Raw genomic sequence first — 25186 nt, forward strand, 5'->3', positions numbered from 1 at the left:
TAAAACAAAGTTATTACAAGATAATGCCTATAATTCCCTGTACTCTGCAATATATCTTTGTTGCTTATCTACTTTAAACTTAGTAGTTTGTTTTTCTTAATCCCATGTCCCTATCTTGCCCCTCCCCACTTCCCTCTCCCCACTGGTAACCACTGGTTTGTTTTCTATATCTGTGAGTTTGTTTCTCTTTTGCTATATACATTCATTTGTTTTATTTTTTAGATTGTACATATAAGTGATATCATACAGTATTTGTCTTTCTCTGTCTGACTTATTTTGCTAAGCATTATATTCTCTAGGTCCGTCCATGTTGCTGCAAATGGCAGAATTTCATTCTTTTTATCTGGCTGAGTAATATCCCATTGTGGTATATATTGATATATACTCATTTGTCTGTTGATGGATGCTTGGGTTGGCTATTGCTATGAACATTGGGATGCATTTATCTTTTCCAATTAGTGTTTTTGTTTTTTTCTGGACATATACCCAGGAGTGGAATTGCTGAATCATATGGTCGTTTTTTTTAGTTTTTTGAGGAACCTCTGCACTGTTTTCCATGACGACTGACCAATTTTCATTCCCACCAACAGTGTACAAGGGTTCCCTTTTCTCCACGTCCTCACCAACATTTGTTATTTGTAGACTTTCTGATGATAGCCATTCTGACAGGTGCGCGGTGTTATCTCATTGTCGTTTTGATTTGCATTTCTCTAATAATTAGTGATCTTCAGCATCTTTTCATGTGCTGTTAGCTATCTGTATGTCTTCTTTGTTGATTGTCTTTTGTCTTTTTTTCTTTTAATTTTTATTGGATTATAGCTGATTTACAATGTTGTGTTAGTTTCTGCTGTACAGCAAAGTGAATCGGTTGTACATACACATATATCTGCTCTTTTTTAGATTCTTTTCCTATATAGGTCATTACAGAGAATTGAGTAGAGTTCCCTGTGCTATACAGTAGGTCCTGCTTAGGTATCTATTTTATATATAATAGTGTGTATATGTCAATACCAATATCCCAATTTATCCCTCCCCCCACCTTATCCCCTGGCAACCATATATCTTATAATAGCTTTTAAGGGAGTATAATCTAAAAAAATACTGGATCACCATGCTACACGTCTGAAACTAATATAATATTATAAATCAGCTATATTTCAATATTTTTAAAAAATGAAAAAAGATAATCTATTAGAGAAATGGGCACAGGCTTAAACATGTATTTCACAAATGAAATGGCCAATAACATTTGAAAAGACACTCAGCTGTATTAGTAATCAGAGAAATGCAAATTGAACCCACAACAAATTACCATTATTGGCAAAAATTTTAAATCTTGACATTATCAATTGTTGATAAAGACACAGAGGAATGGGAACGCTCATATGTGGCTTATGGGAATATAAATGGATTACAAGTCCTTTGGGAAAGAGTTTGGCAAACATGTACAGAAATCTACAAAAAGCAAACATGTACATGTTCTAAGTCACAGCAACTGTACTCCTATGTATCTACCCTAGAAAAACTCTTGAACTTGTGCAATAGGAGATGTATACAGACCCAAACTGGAAACAACCCAAACGTCCCTTAACAGAAGAATGGGTGAATAGGTAGAAGCATACATTGGACTATTATACTGCAATGAAAAAGGATGAACTATATCTGCATGTGGATGAGTCTTACGAACATAACTGAGCAAAATAAAAGTGTAACGGGGCCTTCCCTGGTGGCGCAGTGGTTGAGAGTCTGCCTGCTGATGCAGGGCACACGGGTTCGTGCCCCGGTCCGGGAAGATCCCACATGCCGCGGAGCGGCTAGGCCCGTGAGCCACGGCCGCTGAGCCTGTGCGTCCGGAGCCTGTGCTCCGCAACGGGAGAGGCCACAACAGTGAGAGGCCCGCGTACCGCAAAAAAAAAAAAAAAAAAGTGTAACAAAATATACCATGTTATCCCGCTTATATAAAGTTCATAAGAAGGAAAAATTAAACTATAACATTTAGGGATACAAACATAAGTGGTAAAACCTTTTGAGAAAAACAAGAAAATCATTATCAGGAAAGACAAGGTATTGGTTACCTTTATGGGTAGGGAAGGTGTTCCAGTGCGGGGGACACATAGTGGGAGAAGGTGAGCTTCAGACACTGTTAGTATTCCATTATTTAATCTGGTCACAATTATTCAACAATTATTCAAATTATACTCTCAACAATTATTCAAGCTGTACATGTTTTATATCCTCTTCTGGTTTTATATGACATTTTAAAAGTGTGTTTTTTAAGAGTGGCTGCTTTGGGGGCTTGAAGGCTCAGGGGCTTAGTCTCTGATCGCTCATACTGGTACCTGTACTTTATCTTCTGGATTTTCAAGGATAGATTTTTCAGAACCAGGTTCTTGGTGATCTCCTTCCCCAACTCCCAGCCTTTCCACTGAAGCTCCTCAGCCACCTCAATGCCCCAGATGACCCTCTTCTTCACTTTGTCCTGCTTCTTTGGGAAGCACTTCTGAGTATCCATGGAACTGGCAGGCTGTCTGGTCGGCAGGGAGAAAGGGGAGAAGCAAGTGGGATAGGATTCAAAGACCCAGAGAATGGGCAAAGATCTCCCCACCTCCAGAAAGTAATGAATCACACCACTCTTCACTCCTGGGGGATGGTCTGGAGAGAGAAGGTGAGGGGCGGGTAGGCGAGTCAGATATTACCTCTTCTGAGGTCACGGGAATGGTTTTCCAACTAGATTCCCAGAGACCCTGCCCATGAAGCCTTCCCTGGCCACCGCACGGGCCATTCCACCTGGCACACTCAGCAGCCTTAGCTTGCCTGTTGTGCTCCTCAGTGTGCCCTCAGATCCCGGCCTGTTCAGATGCTGCCTCCTCCTCCTCTGCCTGCCATCCTACCCCTTCACTACAGGAGCCTCTCCTAGTTGGAGTGGTCTATCCCCGGCACTTCTCCAGAGCACAGGGATACACCACCATTCCCTCTTCCACCCCTCACCTAGCTGGTAGAGCAGAAGAAAGAGCCAATTTGCCTGCGACCAACCCGCACCCCGTGCCTCGACTTCGAGACCACCCCAAGCACTTCTCCTAATGATGCTAGAGGTTCGCTATGCCAACGCTTCTCGTCTGTAATGGAAAATCCTGTCATAGGTGAATCCCTAGCCCCTATCTATCTGAGGGGGGAGGGAGATGGAAAAATCCCTGGGGTGGCAAGATGGCAGAAGGATGAAACAGGTGCCTCTTCCTACCAGTCATCGCTCTGAAAGTAAATTCACTGCCATTTAACTTTATCTTTGACCAAGTATTGTTTTTATGTCATTACATAACATAAGGATATATTTATCTATTCGACAGATATTTGTTGACTACCTATGATGCAATGGACATTGTATTAGGTGCCAGGACTATAAAAGTGAACAGGACTGGCAAATCCCTTCTTTCTTGGAACTATATCTCAGTTTATAGAGAGTGTCAGATGGCCTGATCTGCCCGTGGAGGAAAGGTGAGTTGGGTGAGCAAGGATCATTTATTATAAATATCAACTGGTGCATCAGTTAGGGTCCAACCAGGAAAACAGAAGCCACTCCGGGTGTTTAAAATAAGGAATTTAATGCACAACCAGGGGATAGTGAAGTAACCCCAAAGTTAACAACATCAAGAAGCTGCCACCACACATAGGTTAGGGGAAGTGGTGGTGTTCTCAGAGCCCAGAGGCCTGTCTGGTGGGGACTGGAGTCACAGGGAGATGCAGCTGCTGCTGGAGACACTGTCAAAAGCAGAGAGGGAAGAAGATAAATAGCCTGGCTTCTCCCTTCTTCCCAACTTCCAATTTCCTGACAGCTCAGAGCAGAGCGGGGAAGGGCAGTGAGTGAATCTGTGAGCAAACTGGGCCAGAATGGCACAGATGGAGGGGTGAGATGACCCCGGTCCACAGAGAGGCAAATGCAACCACCATCACATCTAAGGAGACACGAGAATTCACAAATGATACAGACACATGCTGCACAAATGCAGTGAGACCCCATAGTTACATCCCTAGACAAGCACCCCCTGCCCTGGTCCTGCGCTATCACAGAGAGAGACCCCCGAGAGCTGTGAGAAGTAAACAACATCCATCCACTGACAAACACAAAGCCCTAGGGCTCGAGACCAGAAGAGCTTTGTGAAGGAAGAGAGAACTACTGGCTACTCTATCAGCCCCCAACTCGCATCTCCCCAGCGTTCTCCCCGCTCCACCATCACGCTCACAGCTGCCACCACTCCAGTTAGCATAGGGCTCAGTGTATGCAGGGCCTAGTACTGGAGTTTAGACAGGAGAGTGGGGTCGTCTCAGATTCCTACCCCCGCTGCCCTGCTGCCCATCTACCCTGCTTGGCCCTGCTCCACCCACTCCACCTGCCCCGCACGTGTCCTCACACAGGCACTAGCATTGCTGCTGCTGTAGGCACTCATGGCCACGCTGCTGCCAGTGATGGTGGGAAAGGCCACTGTGCTGGCACTCAGGCATGATCCAGCGTTCATGGTGTAGTCCCCGCTGTCCTCGTGAGGAGGCTTAGGGCTGCCCTGATGAGCATCCGGTGCCTGGAACACAAGTCCAAGGGAAGCTCTCTGGCTAAGACAGGAGTTCCTGCCAGTTGGGAGCTGGGAAGAGACCAGAGGGGAGGCAGGAGGGGCATGAAAAAGAGGGGTCAATGAAGAAGGCTCACCACGGCCATCATTTTCATGCAGGGGTGTCTGCTTCCTAGCTCTGGCAACAGGTGTGAAGTAGCACCATGAGGAACAAGACTGAATGCAAGATCCAAGGCTTTGCCTGGGAGCCTAGGGACTCACCGTTCAGGAAAGGCCATTTGGAAAAGGGAACTGGGGATGAGGCCCAGGCAGCCCTGCTCTCCAAGGCCACACTTGGCATTTCTCAGCAAGCCCCCAGTGAGTGTTACTGAAGCATATGCATTACCTTTACTTGGCTTTTACTCTCTACTTGTTTCCTCTGAACGTGGCTTGCCTCCTGTGGGAAAAGGAATAAGAGTCAAAGAAGAAGCAAATGAGACTGGAGGATTCTTGGGCTTCTGGGTTTCCTCTATCAGTACACGACATGTAGTCCAGGTTTAAAGGAAGCATTCACTAAAATAATGACTCAGTCCAAAGATTAATGAATCAACCTCTAAAACAGAGGGATCCACTGATAGACTGCGGCTGGAAGTTATATGCAAATACATGCAAACGTTATAGACAAATTATATGCAAAATGTCATGGGTTTGCGCATGTGCTCTTTTCCAGGGAGAGTGTCCACAGCTTTCACCAAATGCTCAAAAGGGTGCTTGGCCCTGCTCTAGGGGACACAGAAGTGTCCCAAACTGGCTCTGGCTCCCTCTCAAATCCCCCTTCCTTTAGCAGGCTTCCTTCAGCACATATACCCAGGTATGGCTACTACATTGGACAGCATCAATGTAATCCTTTTTTGAACATGTATACATTTTTAAGACTACTCAGTATCCTAGCCCATCTCTTTGAATAGCAATCTCAAAAATAATAACAACTTCTAAGAACATTTACTAAGAACTTACCATGTGCCAAGCAGTGTTGTAAGTCCTTCACATATATTTTAGTTCTTACAACAATTTATGATTAGATGGAATTGTCTTTTATTTGGCCTAAAATTATCTCTTTTCAAGTCTGGGTTTCAGCTCCCTTTTACAACATATTATGCTTTAGTAAACAATTTCATGGTCGCCCTTTAGAAAGTTCCACGTTTCCATCAGACACTCTCCCGTCCCCTCCCCACCACCCATTCAGAACAAAAGATTCTGTTGATGCACTTTTTCCTAATTGGCAATATGTCCAAACCCTCTGGAGGGGATTATCTTACATTCATTCATTCACAAGGCATTTACTGAGTGCCTGCTATGTACCAGTGCTAGGCACAGGACAGGACAGGCAAGGCTCCTACCTTTGGTTGTGAAGTGAACTGTTCAGATGGAATCAAAGAAATGCAAGCTGGGGAGATAGGGAGGAAGGTCCCATTACTTCTCTGCTATTGGATGGCTTTGTAGTACTTCCCCGGCTCATTAATGACTGTTACCTTAGGGGATTCTACAGACAGTCCCTGCCTCAAGGCTCTGAAAAAATTTCCAATCAACACTTGTAGGAAAAATGAGAGACAGTGGGATAGAAAGCTGGTCCAGACCAGGTCTTAGGGCTTAGAAGTGAGCACTGGTCCTGGAGCAAGAAAAGCTGGGTTGAAGCATCTGCTCAGATTCGTTTAAGATGGGCAAGTTTCTCCATCTCCTCAAGCCTCAGCCTCCTTACCTGTAAAATGAGGGTTATTGTATTTCACAAAATTGATGTGAAGCTTGAAAGAAATAGAGAAGTGAAAAAGCCCTAGAAAAACCTATGTTACTATAATGAACAATTACAACTTCCACACTAACACGTGCTACTCTTCCAAAAGATTCACACATCTGCAATCATTGTGAGGACACTGGGCAAGGGAGATGTTGTTTTAAATCTTTTTCTAATCTTGAGGATCTTAAAAAAATATCATCAGCTTCCTTTATTTGCCTAATTTCCAACCTAAAAATTCCTAAGATGACCAGTGTAAAAAGTGGCGGGTCGCCGAGTAGAGGGAGGAAGAAAGAGGTGAAAAGAAGGAATAAAATATACTTAGAGCTGTTCCACCATCGTCTAAGAGATCCCCAGGCTGATCTCGCCCAAGTCTCAGTCCCTCCGGGCTCTCTGAAGGACACCGAGGGGACCCCTGGTTACGACTTCCCAAAGGAGACCGTCTCCCAAGACAGATACCTTCCCTGGCCACTTGCGCAGCTCCCCCTGGTCACTTGGACCGACGCTCAGAACTCACACCGCCGCCATGTTGTCGTCTCTATAGATACAGGACGCGCAGGACACGGCGTCTCCTGGTATCCCAGGGCAACGACGGCTACCCGAAGGAGTCAAGGATCACAGAAGGCGAAAGCTCCGCGCAACTTTAACGCTCACCACCATTTTTTATTCTCCGACTTTCCCTGCCAGCAGTAACTGTCTTCTACCAGTCGCAGCACAGTTGTCGTGACGTCCCCGCAATCCTGGCTTTAGTTGAAGACCAAATTCAGAGGAGGCTACTACAAGGACTTGTCACACCAGTGAGAGTTGTTTCTGTTCTTTTCTGATACCCCTCGGTGACATAGGGTCAGAATTTCAACTGGAACTTTATTCTGTGATTGCAATTGTTAACTTAAAAGCAGCCGGTAGTTATTTCTTATTTGCATATTGCTTTTCAAATTAATTCCTTTTGCAGGTGGAAGAGAATGTGTTCTAGGCATTTTCTCCTAGCATTTCCTTCTGCCCAGCACAAAGCTAACTCTTGAAGGGATCTGAAGGTGAATGTATGAAGAAGGCATTATTACACATAATATGGATTTTTGGAAGCCCATTAGTTCATTTGTTTGTATGTCCTTTGGGAGGAAGAGTCTCATTTGGTGAAGACTTCTTAGGTGGGTGAAGCTGAAAATCTCAGAGATCATTCATGGGCAATTAAAGATGTTTCACTACTCAGGACAGTGATGGAGGTGGGTGTTGGGGGAGAGAACTTAGACACTCTAGGGGTAAACCCAGAAAACAAACTCTCATTTTGGGAAAGTTGGAGTATATCTGTGAAAGGTGAAAGACTCAGATGACAGTGTTGCCTGAGTTGGCCTGGGAGATCACATGGCCAGAGGCTGGCTGTATTAGAGGGAAGGGTCAGACCAGGGGGCCCATTAAGTTATGCCAGCACAGTTAGGTCTGGAGTTTTCTTGGGATCGAGGAATGTGGAACTCAGTAAGCTTTTCACTGGTTTTAATGTTATTCTCAGTATAGGAAACCTGTACTTTGGACGTTACCACTTTTATGTTGTTTGTGGTTTCTATAATGATTTCTTTTTTGTTTTCCTCTAAGCTCTTTTTGAAATAGTCATCCTGACTCAGCTGGATCTTAGGAACAGGGAAAGGGACCTGTTTGTCCATTCTTAGGCCAAATAGGGAGCAGTGACTCTGGGGGCAAGGCTTGGTGGTGGCCTCAGGAATCCCAGCAAGAAAACCCTAAGGGGATTAGGGTTAGAAAAGCTTATTCTAGGGATTTCCCTGGTGGTCCAGTAGTTAAGACTCCATGCTCCCAATGCAGGGGGCCCAGGTTCGATCCCCAGTCAAGGAACTAGATCCCACATGCTGTAACTAAGAGCCTGCATGCCGCAACTAAAGATTCTGCATGCCACAACGAAGATCCTGAGTGGCACAAATAGGACCTGGTGCAGCCAAATAAATAAATAAAGATTTTAAAGAAAAAAGCTTATTCTAGGAGCCACACATCCTTGTGCCTCTTCACTGAAGGAGTGTCCCTCCAGAGCTGGCCTGCTCAAACCTTGGTGGATTCTGGGCTTGAGACGGTGAGAAGGGATTCGTAGTTGGTCCTCTGTGGGCTCTACTTCTGCAAGTTTCTAGCTGCCTCCTGGGAGTTCTGCTGGTGAGTGACCTTGACTGGCATGGTGGACTCCCAGGGAGAGGCCCAAGCTGGACTTAGCCCCAGGAAGCAAACAGCATGGAAAGGGGTGTGGCAAGGCGTTGAACCCGAGGAAGGGAGAGAAAGTTGGGTTTGCCACTCATTTCAGGATCCCGGAATGTGTGGGAAATAATGGGTGCTGGGTCCTGGTGACCATCTCCTCCATGGACCCAAGAAAGACAACAGGGTGGTGCTATTTTGTTCAAGGCTATGAACAAGTGTGGGTGATGATTCAGTATACTGATGAAGACCAGGATGTGGAAGAAAGGGAGGGAAGAGGATGAGTAGGAGGACTCTGATGCTCCTGGCTGGAAGCAGAGGAGTGGGGGTAATAAAGATAAAGCACACTCCATGATCTGGGCTTCAGCACACACAAAATTTATCTTTTCTAAGCCTTTTTCCCATAGCCATCCCCCCGCCACCCATGAAATACAGAAGACTCTGGGCTGGGAAATCAGGCAGACCTGAGATTGATCCTGATTGCCACTTACTGGCTGTATGACCTTGGGCAAGTCCCATGACCTCTCTGAGCCTCATCTTTTACCTGGGGATAATTATCAAAAGGCCTATGTAGGGACTGAGTGATCAGTTATGTAAAGTATTTGACACATGGTAGACAATCAACAAAGTTACACACAGACACACACACACATACACACAGAGGAGGGTCACTCACTATGTGGGAGGCCCTAGAATTTTGCCTCTCAGCTCTCTGTCCACCCTCGCCTCCTACCACGTCCCAGCCTCTCTGCTGCACACTGGAGAAGTGGAAAGTTTTTCTCCTCTCCACAGCCTCCTCTTTTGTTTCTCCAAGAAGGAGGCTGCCTTCCTGCTCCAGCGTGGAGAAAGACAAGAAGAGATGCCGGGGTGATCTGCTGTCCAGTTGGCAAGTCACCCAGCTCCAGGACTGGCAAAGCCCTCTCCCACTTTCCTTCCCCTGCAACTCTGACTCAGTTTCCAGTGTTGCTTCTGAAATCAGGTCAGCATCGAAGACGTACTTAAGCTAGGGGAGGGAAATGAGGAGGTGGGTACTCCCACAGAAGCTCCTGACCTCCGAAATAAGTAGGGTAAATCTTCTAAGCCCAACCTGATAGATGAAGAGGAGACTATAGCTAAGAGGGCCACTGGGGTTGTTCAAGGCTGGATCTAGGAGCAGGCATAGAGCACTCTCTGCATTAGACTGCCGCGGTCCCCTGGGTTGCTTGGTGTGGAGAGGGTGTGTCAGGAGATTGATAGCACCTCCAGCCTGAAAGGGCTGCCAGGGCACAAATTTGGCAGGGGCTGGGGGAAGACTGCCATATGGCAAGGTAATTCAAAAGAAAGAGTTCCATTCTGCCTGAGACCCCTATAGGTTTTTCTAACTCTCTTGTGTCAATCCAAAGCCCCTCTTCAAATTGCTTCCTGTACTCGTTGTCCCCATCAAATGGTGAATAGGCACACAGGCCGACAGTAGGGGGGTGGATGGAAAATGACATGAGGCTCAATCCCAGAAGACTGAGTTCAAGTCCTGATTCTACCATTTAAGAGCTGAGCTGGGACTTCCCTGGTGGTCCAGTGGTTAAGACTCTGTGCTTCCACTGCAGGGGCATGGGTTTGATCCCTGGTCAGGGATCCTGCATGCTGCGTAGTGCGGCCAAAAAAAAAAAAAAAAGAGGTTAAAAAAGAAAAAGCTGAGCAATTTGAGGCAAATCATTAAACATTCCAGAGCCTCACTTTCCCCACCTGTAAAATGGGGGCAAACAGGGGTAGCATTCAAAATACTTAAAAATTGGTAAGTTATGAGTACTGACCTATGAGAATGGACACCAGGGGGCCTTAGAGCCAGAACTGGGTCCTGGGAGGCCACATTGTGCCAGGCCTTAACCTTTTAGTTGCTGGGTTGTGGGGAAGCCTGCAGGTGTGGAGAGAGGACTGGGAGAGCAGCCGCAGCAGTGGAGAACTCAGCCAGTGACTACTCACCAACTAGTACCAAAGTATTTCCAGATTTTAACAACCAGTACAGCTACCCTGGATAGTGATGGCATATTGGTTGCAAGTGAGACCTGAGGAAAAATCCTATCTCACCAGCTACTGTATACATGGTTATTTATTTTAAGCCCAAACTTGAAGTTCTAATTCCTTCTAATTCTTCCTGATCGGTAGAGGACCTGCGACCGCGTCTAACTGCTCTGTCCCTGTAGTCTAGTGCAGGCTTCTTCTCTGTGTTAGCTCTCCCAGCTGTCTTCCCCTACACCATCTCCTACAGGCTCTCCAGCTCCATGCCCCTCTGACCAGCACCATGGACAGCTCCAGCTGACCAGCCCATCCTAGGCCATCCCCTTCCTCCTGCCTTATCTCTCCTCTTACCCCACCCATGCCAGCACAGAAACCCTGAGGTATGAACTGAATGTAGGTCACCCCTGAGAAAACAGTACAGAGGAGTGGTTCAGAACAAGCTCTGGAGTAAAGCCGACTGGATTTGAATCCCAACCCACCAGCTCTCAGCTGTTTGATCGTATTCCTCCATTTCTATAACACCCAGATTGCTCTCTTGTCAACAGTGAAAACTTTACAGCTACCTCAAAGGTCGTAAGGTTTAAGTGCGATAAAAGGTTTAAAGAACTTAGCACAGTGCCTGGCTCATTATATGTTCTGAATAAATAAAGAGCACCATTATTCTGTGACTTTCTATCCTATTTAATTCCTCAAACCCTTTTCCAATCCATCTCTGATGAGGGCCCTCTCTCAGATAAAGGTATTATAACATGACCACCAGCTTAGTGTAGCTGGCCTCCTTTGGTGTGAAAGTTGGCTTGGACTTCAAAGATGGTAAGGAAGCCAACCTTTGGTCCATGAGATTCTCTTTTTATTAGTTTTTTTTTTTTTTTTTGCATTTAAAAAATTTTGAGTTAATCTTAGACATACACCAAAATAGTACAAGTGGTTCTCATAAACCCTTCATCCAGTTTCCCCTTAGGTTAACTTCTTACATGACCATCGGACGCTTATCAAAAAGAAGAAATTAATGTTGGTACAATGATACTATTAACAAAATTATAGAATTTATTTAGATTTCACAAGTTTGTCCACAAATCTCCTTTTCCTGTTTCAGTATCCAATCCAGGATCCCCCCTGGGGCATTTCCTGAAACTTTCCTTGTTTTTCATGACCTTGATTCTTTTGAAGAGTACTGTCAATTGTTTTGTAGAATATTCCTCAATCTGGGTTTGTTTCTCATGATTAGAGTAAAATGTGCATTATTGGGAAGCATAACATAGAGTTATAGGCCCTTCTCAGTGCATGATATCAGAGGGTACATCGTGTCAATATGTATTTTTGGTGATGTTAACTTTGATCACTTGGCTAGAGTGGTGTCTGCCAGGATTCTCCACTGCAAACTTGCTCTCTTCCCCTCTTTATTAGATTTTGAACATGCCCATCTTTTACTTCTCTAGAATTAAGTGTTCAGAACCAAGAAAACTGTCCTCGCTGTAACCCATCCATCTGTACACTCCCAACCACTCCTGAGCCATACCCATTCCCTATGACCTGCCTGGTCACTTTCCTGTGAGTTTTCTTTTTTCCTTTATATATATATACACACACACACATTCCTTTCCTATTTTTCTTTTTTTTTAACATCTTTATTGGAGTATAATTGCTTTACGATGATGTGTTAGTTTCTGCTGTATAACAAAGTGAGTCAGCTATACGTATACATATATCCCCATATCTCCTCCCTCTTGCATCTCCCTCCCACCCTCCCTATCCCGCCCCTCTAGGTGGTCACAAAGCACTGAGTTGATCTCCCTGTGTTATACGGCTACTTCCCACTAGCTATCTATTTTACATTTGGTAGTATATATAAGTCAGTGCTAGTCTCTCACTTCATCCCAGCTTACCCTTCCCCCTCCCCGTGTCCTCAAGTCCATTCTCTACATCTGCGTCTTTATTCCTGTCCTGCCCCTAGGTTCTTCATAACCTTTTTTTTTTTTTAGATTCCATATATATGTGTTAGCATATGGTATTTGTTGTTCTCTTTCTGCCTTACTTCACTCTGTATGACAGACTTTAGGTTCATCCACCTCACTGCAAATAACTCAATTTCGTTTCCTTTTATGGCTGAGTAATATTCCATTGTATATATGTGCCACGTCTTCTTTACCCATTCATCTGTCAATGGACACTTAGGTTGCTTCCAAGTCCTGGCTATTGTAAATAGAGCTGCAATGAACATTATGGTACATGACTCTTTTTGAATTATGGTTTTCTCAGGGTATATGCCCAGTAGTGGGATTGCTGGGTTTTTTAAGGAACCTCCATACTGTTCTCCATAGTGGCTGTATCAATTTACATTCCCACCAACAGTGCAAGAGGGTTCCCTTTTCTCCACACCCTCTCCAGCATTTATTGTTTGTAGTTTTTTTGATGATGGCCATTCTGACTGGTGTGAGGTGATACCTCATTGTAGTTTTGATTTGCATTTCTCTAATGATTAGTGATGTTGAGCATTCTTTCATGTGTTTGTTGGCAATCTGTATATCTTCTTTGGAGAAATGTCTATTTAGGTCTTCTGCCCATTTTTGGATTGGGTTGTTTGTTTTTTGATATTGAGCTGTATGAGCTGCTTGTAAATTTTGGAGATTAATCCTTTGTCAGTTGCTTCATTTGCAAATATTTTCTCCCATTCTGAGGGTTGTCTTTTGGTCTTGTTTATGGTTTCCTTTGCTTTGCAAAAGCTTTGAAGTTTCATTAGCTCCCATTTGTTTACTTTTGTTTCTATTTCCTTTTCTCTAGGAGGTGGGTCAAAAAGGATCTTGCTGTGATTTATGTCATAGAGTGTTCTGCCTGTTTTCCTCTAAGAGTTTTATAGTGTCTGGCCTTACATTTAGGTCTCTAATCCATTTTGAGTTTATTTTTGTGTATGGTGTTAGGGAGCGTTCTAATTTCATTCTTTTACATGTAGCTCTCCTGTTTTCCCAGTACCACTTATTGAAGAGGCTGTCTTTTCTCCATTGTATATTCTTGCCTCCTTTATCAAAAATAAGGTGACCATAAGTGCATGGGTTTATCTCTGGGCTTTCTATCCTGTTCTATTGATCTATATTTCTGTTTTTGTGCCAGTACCACACTGTCTTGATTACTGTAGCTTTGTAATATAGTCTGAAGTCAGGGAGCCTGATTCATCCAGCTCTGCTTTTCTTTCTCAAGATTGCTTTGGCTATTCGGGGTCTTTTGTGTTTCCATACAAATTGTGAAATTTTTTGTTCTACTTCTTTGAAAAATGCTGTTAGTAGTTTGATAGGGATTGCATTGACTCTGTAGATTGCTCTGGGTAGTATAGTCATTTTCACAATGTTGATTCTTCCAATCCAAGAACATGGTATATCTCTCCATCTATTTGTATCATCTTTAATTTCTTTCTTCAGTGTCTTATAGTTTTCTGCATACAGCACTTTTGTCTTCTTAGGTAGGTTTTTTCCTAGGTATTGTATTCTTTTTGTTGCAATGGTAAATGGGAGTGTTTCTTTAATTTCTCTTTCAGATTTTTCATCATTAGTATATAGGAATGCAAGATATTTCTGTGCATTAATTTTGTATCCTGATACTTTACCAAATTCATTGTTTAGCTCTAGTAGTTTTCTGGTAGAGTCTTTAGGATTCTCTATGGATAGTATCATGTCATCTGCAAACAGTGACAGCTTTACTTCTTCTTTTCTGATTTGGATTCCTTTTGTTTCTTTTTCTTCTCTGATTGCCATGGCTGAAACTTCCAAAACTATGTTGAATAATAGTGGTGAGAGTGGGCAACCTTGTCTTGTTCTTGATCTTAGTGGAAATGGTTTCAGCTTTTCACCACTGAGAATGATGTTGGCTGTGGGTTTGTTAGTATGGCCTTTATTATGTTGAGGTAAGTTCCCTCTATGCCTACTTTCTGGAGGGTTTTTATCATAAATGGGTGTTGAATTTTGTCAAAAGCTTTTTCTGCATCTATTGAGATGATCATATAGTTTTTCTCCTTCAATTGGTTAATATGGTGTATCACATTGATTGATTTGTGTATATTGAAGAATTCTTGCATTCCTGGGATATACCCCACTTGATCATGGTGTATGATCCTTTTAATGTGCTGTTGGATTCTGTTTGCTAGTATTTTGTTGAGGATTTTTGCATCTATGTTCATCAGTGATATTAGCCTATAGTTTTCTTTATTTGTGACACCTTTGTCTGGTTTTGGTATCAGGGTGATGGTGGTCTCATAGAATGAGCTTGGGAGTGTTCCTCCCTCTGCTATATTTTGGAAGAGTTTGAGAAGGATAGGTGTTAACTCTTCTCTAAATGTTTGATAGAATTCACCTGTGAAGCCATCTGGTCCTGGGCTTTTGTTTGTTGGAAGATTTTTAATCACGGTCTCAATTTCAGTGCTTGTGATTGGTCTGTTTATATTTTCTATTTCTTCCTGGTTCAGTCTTGGAAGGTGGTGCTTTTCTAAGAATTTGTCCATTTCTTCCAGATTGTCCATTTTATTGCCATATAGTTGCTTGTAGTAATCTCTCATGATCCTTTGTATTTCTGCAATGTCAGTTGTTACTTCTTTTTCATTTCTAATTCTATTGATTTGAGTCTTCTCCCATTTTTTCTTGATGAGCCTGGCTAATGGTTTATCAATTTTTTTTTATCTTCTTAAAGAACCAGCTTTTAGTTTTATTGATCTTTGCTACTGTTTCCTTGATATTTTTTTCATTTATTTGTGATCTGATCTTTATGATTTCTTTCCTTCTGCTAACTTTGGGGGTTTTTTGTTCTTCTTTCTCTAATTGCTTTAGGTGTAAGGTTAGGTTGTTTATTTGAGATGTTTCTTGTTTCTTGAGGTAGGATTGTATAGCTATAAACTTCACTCTTAGAACTGCTTTTGCTGCATCCCATAGGTTTTGGGTCGTTGTGTTTTCATTGTCAATTTTTTCTAGGTATTTTTTGATTTCCTCTTTGATTTCTTTGGTGATCTCTTGGTTATTGAGTAGTGTATTGTTTAGCCTCCATGTGTTTGTATTTTTTACAGATTTTTTCCTGTAATTGATATCTAGTCTCGTAGCGTTGTGGTCGGAAAAGATACTTGGTACGATTTCAATTTTCTTAAATTAACCATGGCTTGATTTGTGACCCAAGATATGATGACTCCTGGAGAATGTTCCATGAGCACTTGGGAAGAAAGTGTATTCTGTTGTTTTTGGATGGAATGTCTTATAAATATCAATTAAGTCCATCTTGTTTAATGTATCATTTAAAGCTTGTGTTTCCTTATTTATTTTCATTTTGGATGATCTGTCCATTGGTGGAAATGGGGTGTTAAAGTCCCCTACTATGATTGTGTTACTGTCGTTTTCCCCTTTTATGGCTGTTAGCATTTGCCTTATGTATTGAGGTGCTCCTATGTTGGGTGCATAAATATTTACAATTGTTATATCTTCTTCTTGGATTGATCCCTTGATCATTATATACTGTCCTCGGCTCTTGTAATAGTCTTTATTTTAAAGTCTGTTTTGTCTGACATGAGAATTGCTACTCCAGCTTTCTTTTGATTTCCATTTGCATGGAATATCTTTTTCTATCCCCTCACTTTCAGTCTGTATGTGTCCCTAGGTCTGAAGTGGGTCTCTTGTAGACAACATATATATGGGTTTTGTTTTTGTATCCATTCAGAAAGTCTATGTCTTTTGGTTGGAGCATTTAATCCATTTACATTTAAGGTAATTATCAATATGTATGTTCCTATTACCATTTTCTTTATTGTTTTGGGTTTGTTATTGTAGGTCTTTTCCTTCTCTTGTGTTTCTTGCCTAGAGAAGTTCCTTTAGCATTTGTTGTAAAGGTGGTTTGGTGGTGCTGAATTCTCTTAGCTTTTGCTTGTCTGTAAAGGTTTTAATTTCTCCATCAAACCTGAAAGAGATCCTTGCTGGGTAGAGTGATCTTGGTTGTAGGTGTTTCCCTTTCATCATTTTTTAAAAATTTTATTTATTTTAGGCTGCGTTGGGTCTTCATTGCTGTGCTGTGCTTCCTCTAGTCGCGGTGAGCGGGGGCCACTCTTTGTTGTGGTGCGTGGGTTTCTCATTGCGGTGGCTCCTCTTGTTGCGGAGCATGGGCTCTAGGTGTGTGGGCTTCAGTAGTTGTGGCTCACAGGCTCTATAGCACAGGCTCAGTAGTTGTGTCACACGGGCTTAGTTGCTCGGCCTCATGTGGGATCTTCCTGGACCAGAGCTCGAACCCGTGTCCCCTGCATTTGCAGGCGGATACTTAACCACTGTGCCACCAGGGAAGCCCTCCCTTTCATCACTTTAATTATGTTCTGCCACTTCCTTCTGGCTTGCAGAATTTCTGCTGAAAGATCAGCTGTTAACCTTATGGGGATTCCCTTGTATGTTATCTGTTGTTTTTCCCTTGCTGCTTTTAATATTTTTTCTTTGTGTTTAATTTTTGATAGTTTGATTAATATGTGTCTTGGCATGTTTCTCCTTGGATTTATCCTGTATGGGACTCTCTGCGCTTCCTGGACTTGATTAACTATTTCCTTTCCTATATTAGGGAAATTTTCAACTATGATCTCCTCAAATATTTTCTCAGTCCCTTTCTTTTTCTCTTCTTCTTCTGGGACCCCTATAATTCAAATGTTGGTGCATTTAATGTTGTCTCAGAGGTCTCTGAGACAGTCCTCAATTCTTTTCATTCTGTTTTCTTTATTCTGCTCTGAAGTAATTATTTCCACTATTTTATCTTCCAGGTCACTTATCCGTTCTTCTGCCTCAGTTATACTGCTATTGATTCCTTCTAGAGAATTTTAAATTTCATTTATTGTGTTTTTCATCCTTGTTTGTTTGCTCTTTAGTTCTTCTAAGTCCTTGTTAAACATTTCTTATATTTTCTCCATTCTATTTCCAAGATTTGGGGTCATCTTTATTATCATTACTCTGAATTCTTTTTCAGGTAGACTGCCTATTTCCTCTTCATTTGTTTGGTCTGGTGGGTTTTTACCTTGCTCCTTCACCTGCTGTGTGTTTCTCTGTCTTCTAATTTTGCTTAACTTACTGTGTTTGGGGTCTCCTTTTCGCAGGCTGTAGGTTCATAGTTCCTGTTGTTTTTGGTGTCTGCCCCCCAGTGGGTAAGGTTGGTTCAGTGGGCTGTGTAGGCTTCCTGGTGGAGGGGACTGGTGCCTGTTTTCTGGTGGATGAGGCTGGATCTTGTCTTTCTGGTGGGGAAGACCACATCCGGTGGTGTGTTTTGGGGTGTCTGTGACTGTATTATGATTTTAGGCAGCCTCTCTGCTAATGGGTGGGCTTGTATTCCTGTCTTGCTAGTTGTTTGGCATAGGGTATCCAGCACTGTAGCTTGCTGGTCATTGAGTGGAGCTTGGTCTTAGCATTGAGATGGAGATCTCTGGGAGAGCTTTCGCCGTTTGATATTACATGGAGCCGGGAGGTCTCTGGTGGACCAATGTCCTGAACTTGGCTCTCCCACCTCAGAGGCACAGGCCTGACACCCAGCTGGAGCATCAAGACACTTTTGGAAAGTCTGAGGTCTTCTGCCAGCGTTCAGTAGGTGTTCTGTAGGAGTTGTTCCACACATAGATGTATTTCTGATATATTTGTGAGGAGGAAGGTGATCTCCACGTCTTACTCTTCCTCCATCTTGAAGGTCTCCTCTTTCTTTCTTTCTTTTTCTTTCTTTCTTTTTGGCCGCACCATGTGGCTTGTGAGATCTTAGTTCCCTGACCAGGGATCAAACCTGGGTCCTCAGCAGTGAAAGCGCAGAGTTCTAACCACTGGACTGCCAGGGAATTCCCCTGAGTTTTCTTAAGTTGGGCATTCAGAGGTGTGCGCAGAAGCCAGATGCAGACACACCTGGAGTTTATGAGGGTAACAGGGTACTTCTCAGTTCATTTTCATGGACCTTTTGTCAAGGCCCGGCAGCTTTCGGCTTACAGGGGCACTCTGAGAAAACGTGGCCAGCAACTGTCTATGGGAATGTCCAGCCCCTTTCTCAGGTCTGGCCCCAAACTTTGAGCACTTTCTTCAACATATAACACTTGGGTTTTTTAAATCTCTAGTAGCATTCGTTTCTTGGCAATGTACAACTCCTTGCTACCCACTAGCCCAGATCCAGGAACTTCCTTCCTTCCAGAAGGCTCTTCACTACTCCAAGAGTTTGCTATCACCAGATATCCTGCTACCAGAGTAGATACATAGCATTCTTTCAATCGAGTGTGGAGAGATGTGCTTTTCCAGCCCTCCCCTTTGTCTCTCTCTGCCCCGAGTCTATTCCAAGTCAGTGTGTCTTCTACACACTGCCCCTTTAGAAGATGAAGAAGCACCACACCTCCTCCAGCCTCATGCAAACTCCATTTTAAAACAGCTTTTGTGTAAAAGTATATTAAAGGCTTCTGGAGAGCCTCAGGAGATGTCTTCATCAAATCCCATTCCCTCTTTGCCCTTTGTTCTGGTTACCATGGCAGTGTAAGAAATAACATCGAGATTTCAAACAACCATTTTATTTTACTTATGATTTTGTGGGTCAGGAATCAAGAAGGGCTTGACCAGGCAGTTCTTACTTGGACTGTGTCATACAGTTACAGTCAGATGTTGGCCAGGGCTGCAGCCTCCTGAAGGCTCCACTGGACTGGACCTCCAAGATGGTGCACTCACACAGCTGATGGTTGATGCTGGCTGTTGGCTGGAAGCTCAGTTAGGCTATGGCTAGGGACACCTATCTGTAAGGCCAACTGGCCCGAGGCAGGGGAACACAATCAGATTCACAGGTTGCATCAGACCGAAATTCTCTGGACCACCCAGTTCCAGAAACTGCCCTGGAGACATTCCGGACCACCCAGTTCCAGGAACTGACCTGGGGACTTTGAACCCAGCCCAGCCTTCCCGCCTTTCGAGGGGCGGGACTAATGGTCCCCCAGGATACGAGAAAAGACCACCAAATAAGGAATACCCTGCGCCCTCCCAGATTCACCACACCCCTTTCCCTTCTTCCCCTATAAAATCCTGCCCAACCCTCGCCCGGGTGCGAATTCTCTGGCCCCTTTCTCTCAGACCAGTGAACCTCACCCGGGAGCGCTCCCTAATAAAGCTCACTTGAAGCTTTCCTCTGTTTCCCGGTGCCGTTTGTTAAGATCCGACCTTACACTATCCATAACCTTTTCAGCTTAGCAAGCTCAGGGTAGAACCAGGCAGAAGCTACATGGCTTTTTCTGACTTAGTCTCAGGCCAGATTCAAGGGGAGAGCAGTGTCAAATAATTTACAGACATATTTTAACCATCGCCACTCCCATCAAAATGAGATCCTCTCACAGCATCGAGAACATCGTTTTTCCAGGACCACCTTCCTGGAAGGTTCTTAGCCACCCCAGCCCTATCAGATCTTTAGGTGGAGGCTGGGAGTGCATTCGTCCCATTCCTCATGAGTTCCCACCTTCCTCAGTTTGCCGCTGCAGGGGACCTGAGTTCTGGTCTGGACTCTGCTACTGTGTGACGTTGGGAAAGTGACTTCACCTCTCTGGGCCTCAGTTTCTTCTCTGCAAAGTAGGAATTGAAAATAATCTCACTTCACAGGATGTTAGGATTTTAAAAGGATTTTATGTAAATAGCAGACCCAGCAGTTGATGCTCCTGATTGTGGAAGAAATATCTGTGGACAAGTCATTTTCCCTCTTGGAGACTTAGTTTATTTACCTCTGAAATGGGGGGGGGGTAATTGCCTTATCCTGCTTCCCCATGCACATGAGAGGGGTCTTACACGGACTTCAGGGAGTGCCAGCCCAGAGATTGAGGCTCCCCAACCCCTACCTGGGTGGGAAGCCCCCTACGTCTATCCCTGTGCGTGCAAAGCAGCCTGGGTGTGGCTTGAGGCAGCACAGGCTTGCAAGGTGGGGCTGCTATCTGCCCTACCTGGTCTTATCAGATCCGGGCTGGCCACAGCTCGGCCAGTGGAACAAAGAGGCTTTGAGAACAAGGCTGGGGTGTGGGATGTGGGCCCGAGCTCCGGAAGGCGCGCTCCACCCAGGGGACAGAGGGCATGGGTTGGGAGAGCGGCCACCGCCAACACCTGCCAGAAGTTTTCCTGCAGCAGGGACACCATCTGAGGTGGGGAGCAGGGCCTGTGCTCCCCACTGAGGGCCTCCGTTCCTTCTTTGGGGTGTTTCCTGCTCCAGCACTTCCCACCAGGCCCTCACCTCTGCCCCTTTTATGGAGTGAAGCGTTTCTCCTCCCCTACTTCCATTTCCCCTCCTGGCACCTTCGAGCCCCGGTTGCACTGGCTCCCAGTCGCACTGGCTCCCGGTCCTTGAGCATGGCCTACGTTCTCCTCCACGTATCCGCTCCCAAACATCCATCCACCTACCCTTGCCCAAGTCACGCATACCCAGCCCCAAACCACTTCCAGGCAGTGCCCAGACACTGTACATCCCATCCCCATCCCTCGTCATCTCTCCCCACTTCCTCCCGTGTGACACTGTAGGGAAATTCTCTCCAAATTTTCACCACCTGCAAAATCTGCCTGAGCCTGGCAGAGGCCCAGGCCCATCGGGGCCAGAGTTTAAGGTTGTACGAGTTATATACTGCACAAGGGCTCTAGGCTGGGCAGTCAAGGTTGGGGGGCCTGAAATCCAGACGTTTTGCATGCCCCACACGACCTCAGTGTGAGGCTTTCTCCTAAACAGACTTCCTGGCGCCAAGCCAGGAGAGTTGTCTTTTCTAGTTGCATCTCCTGAAGGGGCGTTTTACTAAGATTTTTAATGGAGGGTCACCTGTTTCCGGTTCCCATCCTGGGGCTGCAGGTGCTAACAGCAGGCCTGGCTGCCTAAAGGATTGTTGCGTTGGTTCAGCCCTTCCCCTTCCCTTCCCTTCTCACTGTCAGAAGCCACTCCACAGGCAGCCCCTTTGGGCGGGAGCTGGGGGAGAGGGGTGAGTACGAGTCACAGGGCTTCGGTAGAGCCATGCCCAGCGGTGATGGGGTCTTTCCAAACGAGAGGGGAGGCTGCAAGGACAGCTTGGGGACGGGTACCTGAGGAGAGGCCTCGCACAGACTAGTTGGGAAGGCAGGTGCAGCGGTCCCCGTGCTGTGGGCAGTCTGCCCAGGCAGCTTTAGAGCCAGGAGGCTCCCCTACTTTGTCTCCTGGACTCCCACAAGCCAGGTCTCCCCAGGCACCTGACACTTCAGCATGGTCTTCTATTTTTTTTTTTAGTGTTTCTTTGGCTGCACTGGGTCTTAGTTGCGGCATGCGGGATCTTTTAGTTGTGGTATAGGGGATCTTTAGTTGTGGAGTGCGAACTCTTAGTTGGGCATGAGGGATCTATTTCCCTGACCAGGGATCAAACCCGGAACCCCTGCATTGGGAGCGTGGAGTCTTAGCCATTGGGCCACCAGGGAAGTCCCTCAGCATGGTCTTGCACCTTGCCTGGACTGAGATATCAGGGGCTACTCTGAATCTCCTCCCCGTGCCCTTCTGGGATGGGGGTAGGGGTGCAGGCAGAGAGAGCAGAGCCTGGAGGGTCCCTTGAACCCAGGTAGACCAGCCTTGGACAATGAAAAGAGAGGATATTTATATGGGCAAGAAATCCCTGGACATCTCCCTTGAAGGTGTGGACACTAAGGCCAGAGAAGGACCAAGGTCAAGGGCGTGGGGCAGCTGGATCTCATGTTTAAAAACCCAAAGTTGATGTGCGCCCCTTCCTTGCCCTCATTGCTCACCTGAACTGGCTTCAAGTCCTGGTCATTCTGCTGCCTAAATGTCACCTTCTTTCTGACCCCACAGTCACCTCTTCAGTCCAGGTCACCAACCTCTGCCCAGCAAATGAACTCCCTGCTTCCACAGCTGCCTCTCTGGTCTGTGCTCCACAGTGCAGCTGGGGGAGCTTTCTGAAACAATCTAGTTGCAAGCTTTTCCAGACTTCAAACCTCCTGGGTGCTCCCCAAGCCCCCGAGATAAAGTCCAAATTTGGGGAACACAAGGATCTGTGTTGTCTAACTCCAGCCAGCTCTCTACATCAGCTTCGCCATGCCCACCTGCGCCAGATGGCTTTGAGATGCAGACCTGATGCTGATTCTTCCACGCCTTTTTTTTTTTTTTGCGGTACGCGGGCCTCTCACTGTTGTGGCCTCTCCCTTTGCGGAGCACAGGCTCCGGACGCGCAGGCTCAGCGGCCATGGCCCACGGGCCCAGCCGCTCCGCGGCATGTGGGATCTTCCCAGACCGGGGCACGAACCCGTGTCCCCTGCATCGGCAGGCGGACTCTCAACCACTGCGCCTCCAGGGAAGCCCTTTCCAAGCCTTTGCATTTACCATGTCTTCAGCCTGGATCCCTTCCTTTACTTAGCTGCCATGCAAACTTCTCCTTGCTCTACTGCAGCATCCTCACCTCCAGGAAGTCTTCCTAGTTCCCAGGATCTCCATGGCACTCTCATAGCCCCTGTGAGGATGTCAGCCACAACACTTAACATATGGTGTGGACATTTGTCTCCCCATGTTGCTCCCTGCTACCCGGGAGTTCACTGAGTACAGGGACTGCCTCTTTCCCTCATTCTGACACAGTGCCTGGCACAAGGGTGTCCAGCAAACGATGACCAAACAATGACCATTGTGGATGCAGCTGCCTTGGGGGCTGAGCTTAGGCCTGAGAGGAAAGGCAGGCATGGGGCCAGTAGCTACCCGGGCCTGGGCAGTATGGTTGACCTTCCTCTGGGCCTCGGCATTGTACAAAGGATAAGCAAGCAGGGTTCTGGTGGGAGGGATTGAGGCCATCGCACTGCAGAGGTGGAGGATGACTTTCCAGGCTGTCTCTCTTGTCCAGCTGGCACTGTCACTGCAGTTCTGGGCCACTATTCCCAGAAAAACTGCAGGGCCTCACCTCTACCCCAAGGTTGGTCTTTTGAGGGTCTGAATTCAAAGTGTTTTTCTGAATCTTTGCAGCCACCTCTGTCTGAAGAATAAATGTGTTTCGTGAGGAGACTCTTACAGAACAGAAAGGTCTACGGACACCAAATGGCTCTGTGTCTGCAAGACAAAGTATCCCCAGGCCCTGTAGGAGAGGCAGGTAGGCCCCCCATAGGGGAGAGTCTCGATCTCTCTACCCCACACCACCCTCTCGCCCAACCATGCAAAATTTCTATAAAAGAACGAATGTGCAAATGAATGGACAAGAGCCTCCTGACCTCGACCTTTTGTTTCTCACTGCAAATGAGTTCATAGATGTTCTGGTCCCTATGAACCTGGTCCATGAGAGTCTGCCACAAGGTGATGAGTAGTACACTCTAGGTGGTCTGACGAAACAGATTTCCGGTCCTGAAATGCTAAGAGTGCCTTCTGGAAAGGACCCAAGTTCACCAAGGGAAAAGCCTTGTGGTAAGAACAGTGGACCTGCGGGCAAGATGCATGAGTTCAAATCCTGCTTCTGTCACTTGCTGCATAATCTTGGGCAAGTTACTTAACCTCCCCATACTTCTGTGTTCTCATCTGGAAAATGGTAAGATTACAGAATATACCACATAGGGTTGCTATGAAAATGAAGTGGGTGCTACATGTAAAGCACTTAGAACAATGCCTGGCAATGGTTAGTCTTCATTAGATGATAGCAGTTGTCATTCTAGTCTGTGGGGGCCTATTCCTCCCAGATGACACAGTCTCCAGGGCAATGAAGTTTTCTCTGGAGTTTTCCTTCATGGGGGGGGTGGATGGTAAGGTAAGAGTCTGGGCAGTCATGCTCCCCCACTTCCAACACAGGAGTCTCTGTCAGAGGATAGAACCTGGGCAGGGGTGTCCTTTAACAATTGGCCCTCCATGGTCAGGGGAGCTCTAATTTGTAGCATATGCCAATTTCTATGGTGTAAATATGCCCACTATGCCCTATTTCAACTGGCTCACAATATTCCTGCAAATTTAACAACTGTATCAAAGGACCAGGGAGTCTCAGACGGTCTATAATGAGTACAGAAAAACCTGCCATGGGATACAGAAACCAAGAGAAAAGGAAGAAGGGGGTCATCTTGTCTTGGCAATAAACTGGCGTCCTTTAGACTAAGCAATGTTCCTCAAAGTGTGGTCCATGGACTATCTGCCGTGTTTGGGGTATTTGTAAAAATAAGTTCCTGGGCCTCAATCTGGATCTATTAAAGCAGAATCCTGGAAGTGGGACCAGGAATCATTTTTAAACAAGCTGCTCAGATGATTCTGAGGTTTGAGAACTGCTGGGTTAGGGACCCCTGACTTACCCAAGAAGTCAGGATGGGCCACAAGGCAGGTGTGAATTCTACAGAATATTTTCATACCACGGTTCATTATCCACTGTGAAAAATCAGAAACCCAGGCCCTGAGAAAGACCAGAATAAGCAGGGAAAGCACCTTAAATCAGGTTCTAGATGAGGGAAATGACCATGGACTAGTTACATCAGTTCTTTGACTGGTCTAACTGTTTAGGGTAAGCTTTCGAGTCAGCATGGAAAGGCCTTGCCTGGCACAGAGCACAGCTCTCTGTTGAGACTTTGCAGACCTACTGGGTGAGAAAAGGGCCCACAGAGGGGGTGGGAGCTCTGGAAGTTTTGACCTTGGAGGAAGGTGAGCACAGCCCTGGACAGCCCCACCCATGGCTCCGGGATCTCTGTGTATCGGCCCTACTCGGCATCCTGGACACTAGGGC

At 45.5% G+C, this 25186-nt stretch overlaps 1 protein-coding gene across 1 annotated transcript in view; it reads right to left on the reverse strand.

Annotated features, from left to right (window-relative positions):
- CFAP65 (cilia and flagella associated protein 65) overlaps positions 1 to 6858 on the reverse strand; it is a 43041-nt gene extending 36183 nt beyond the window's left edge. Inside the window, exons 1-4 of the mRNA XM_049712194.1 lie at positions 6850 to 6858; positions 4945 to 4995; positions 4413 to 4631; positions 2340 to 2524 (exon numbers count right to left, since the gene is read on the reverse strand). Of these exons, the coding sequence (XP_049568151.1) occupies positions 2340 to 2524; positions 4413 to 4631; positions 4945 to 4995; positions 6850 to 6858 (464 nt within the window). The remainder of the gene's footprint in view (positions 1 to 2339; positions 2525 to 4412; positions 4632 to 4944; positions 4996 to 6849) is intronic.
- Positions 6859 to 25186: the final 18328 nt, after the last annotated feature.

The sequence above is a fragment of the Orcinus orca genome, chromosome 7 (assembly GCF_937001465.1).
Source record: "Orcinus orca chromosome 7, mOrcOrc1.1, whole genome shotgun sequence".
Lineage (NCBI taxonomy): Eukaryota > Metazoa > Chordata > Mammalia > Artiodactyla > Delphinidae > Orcinus > Orcinus orca.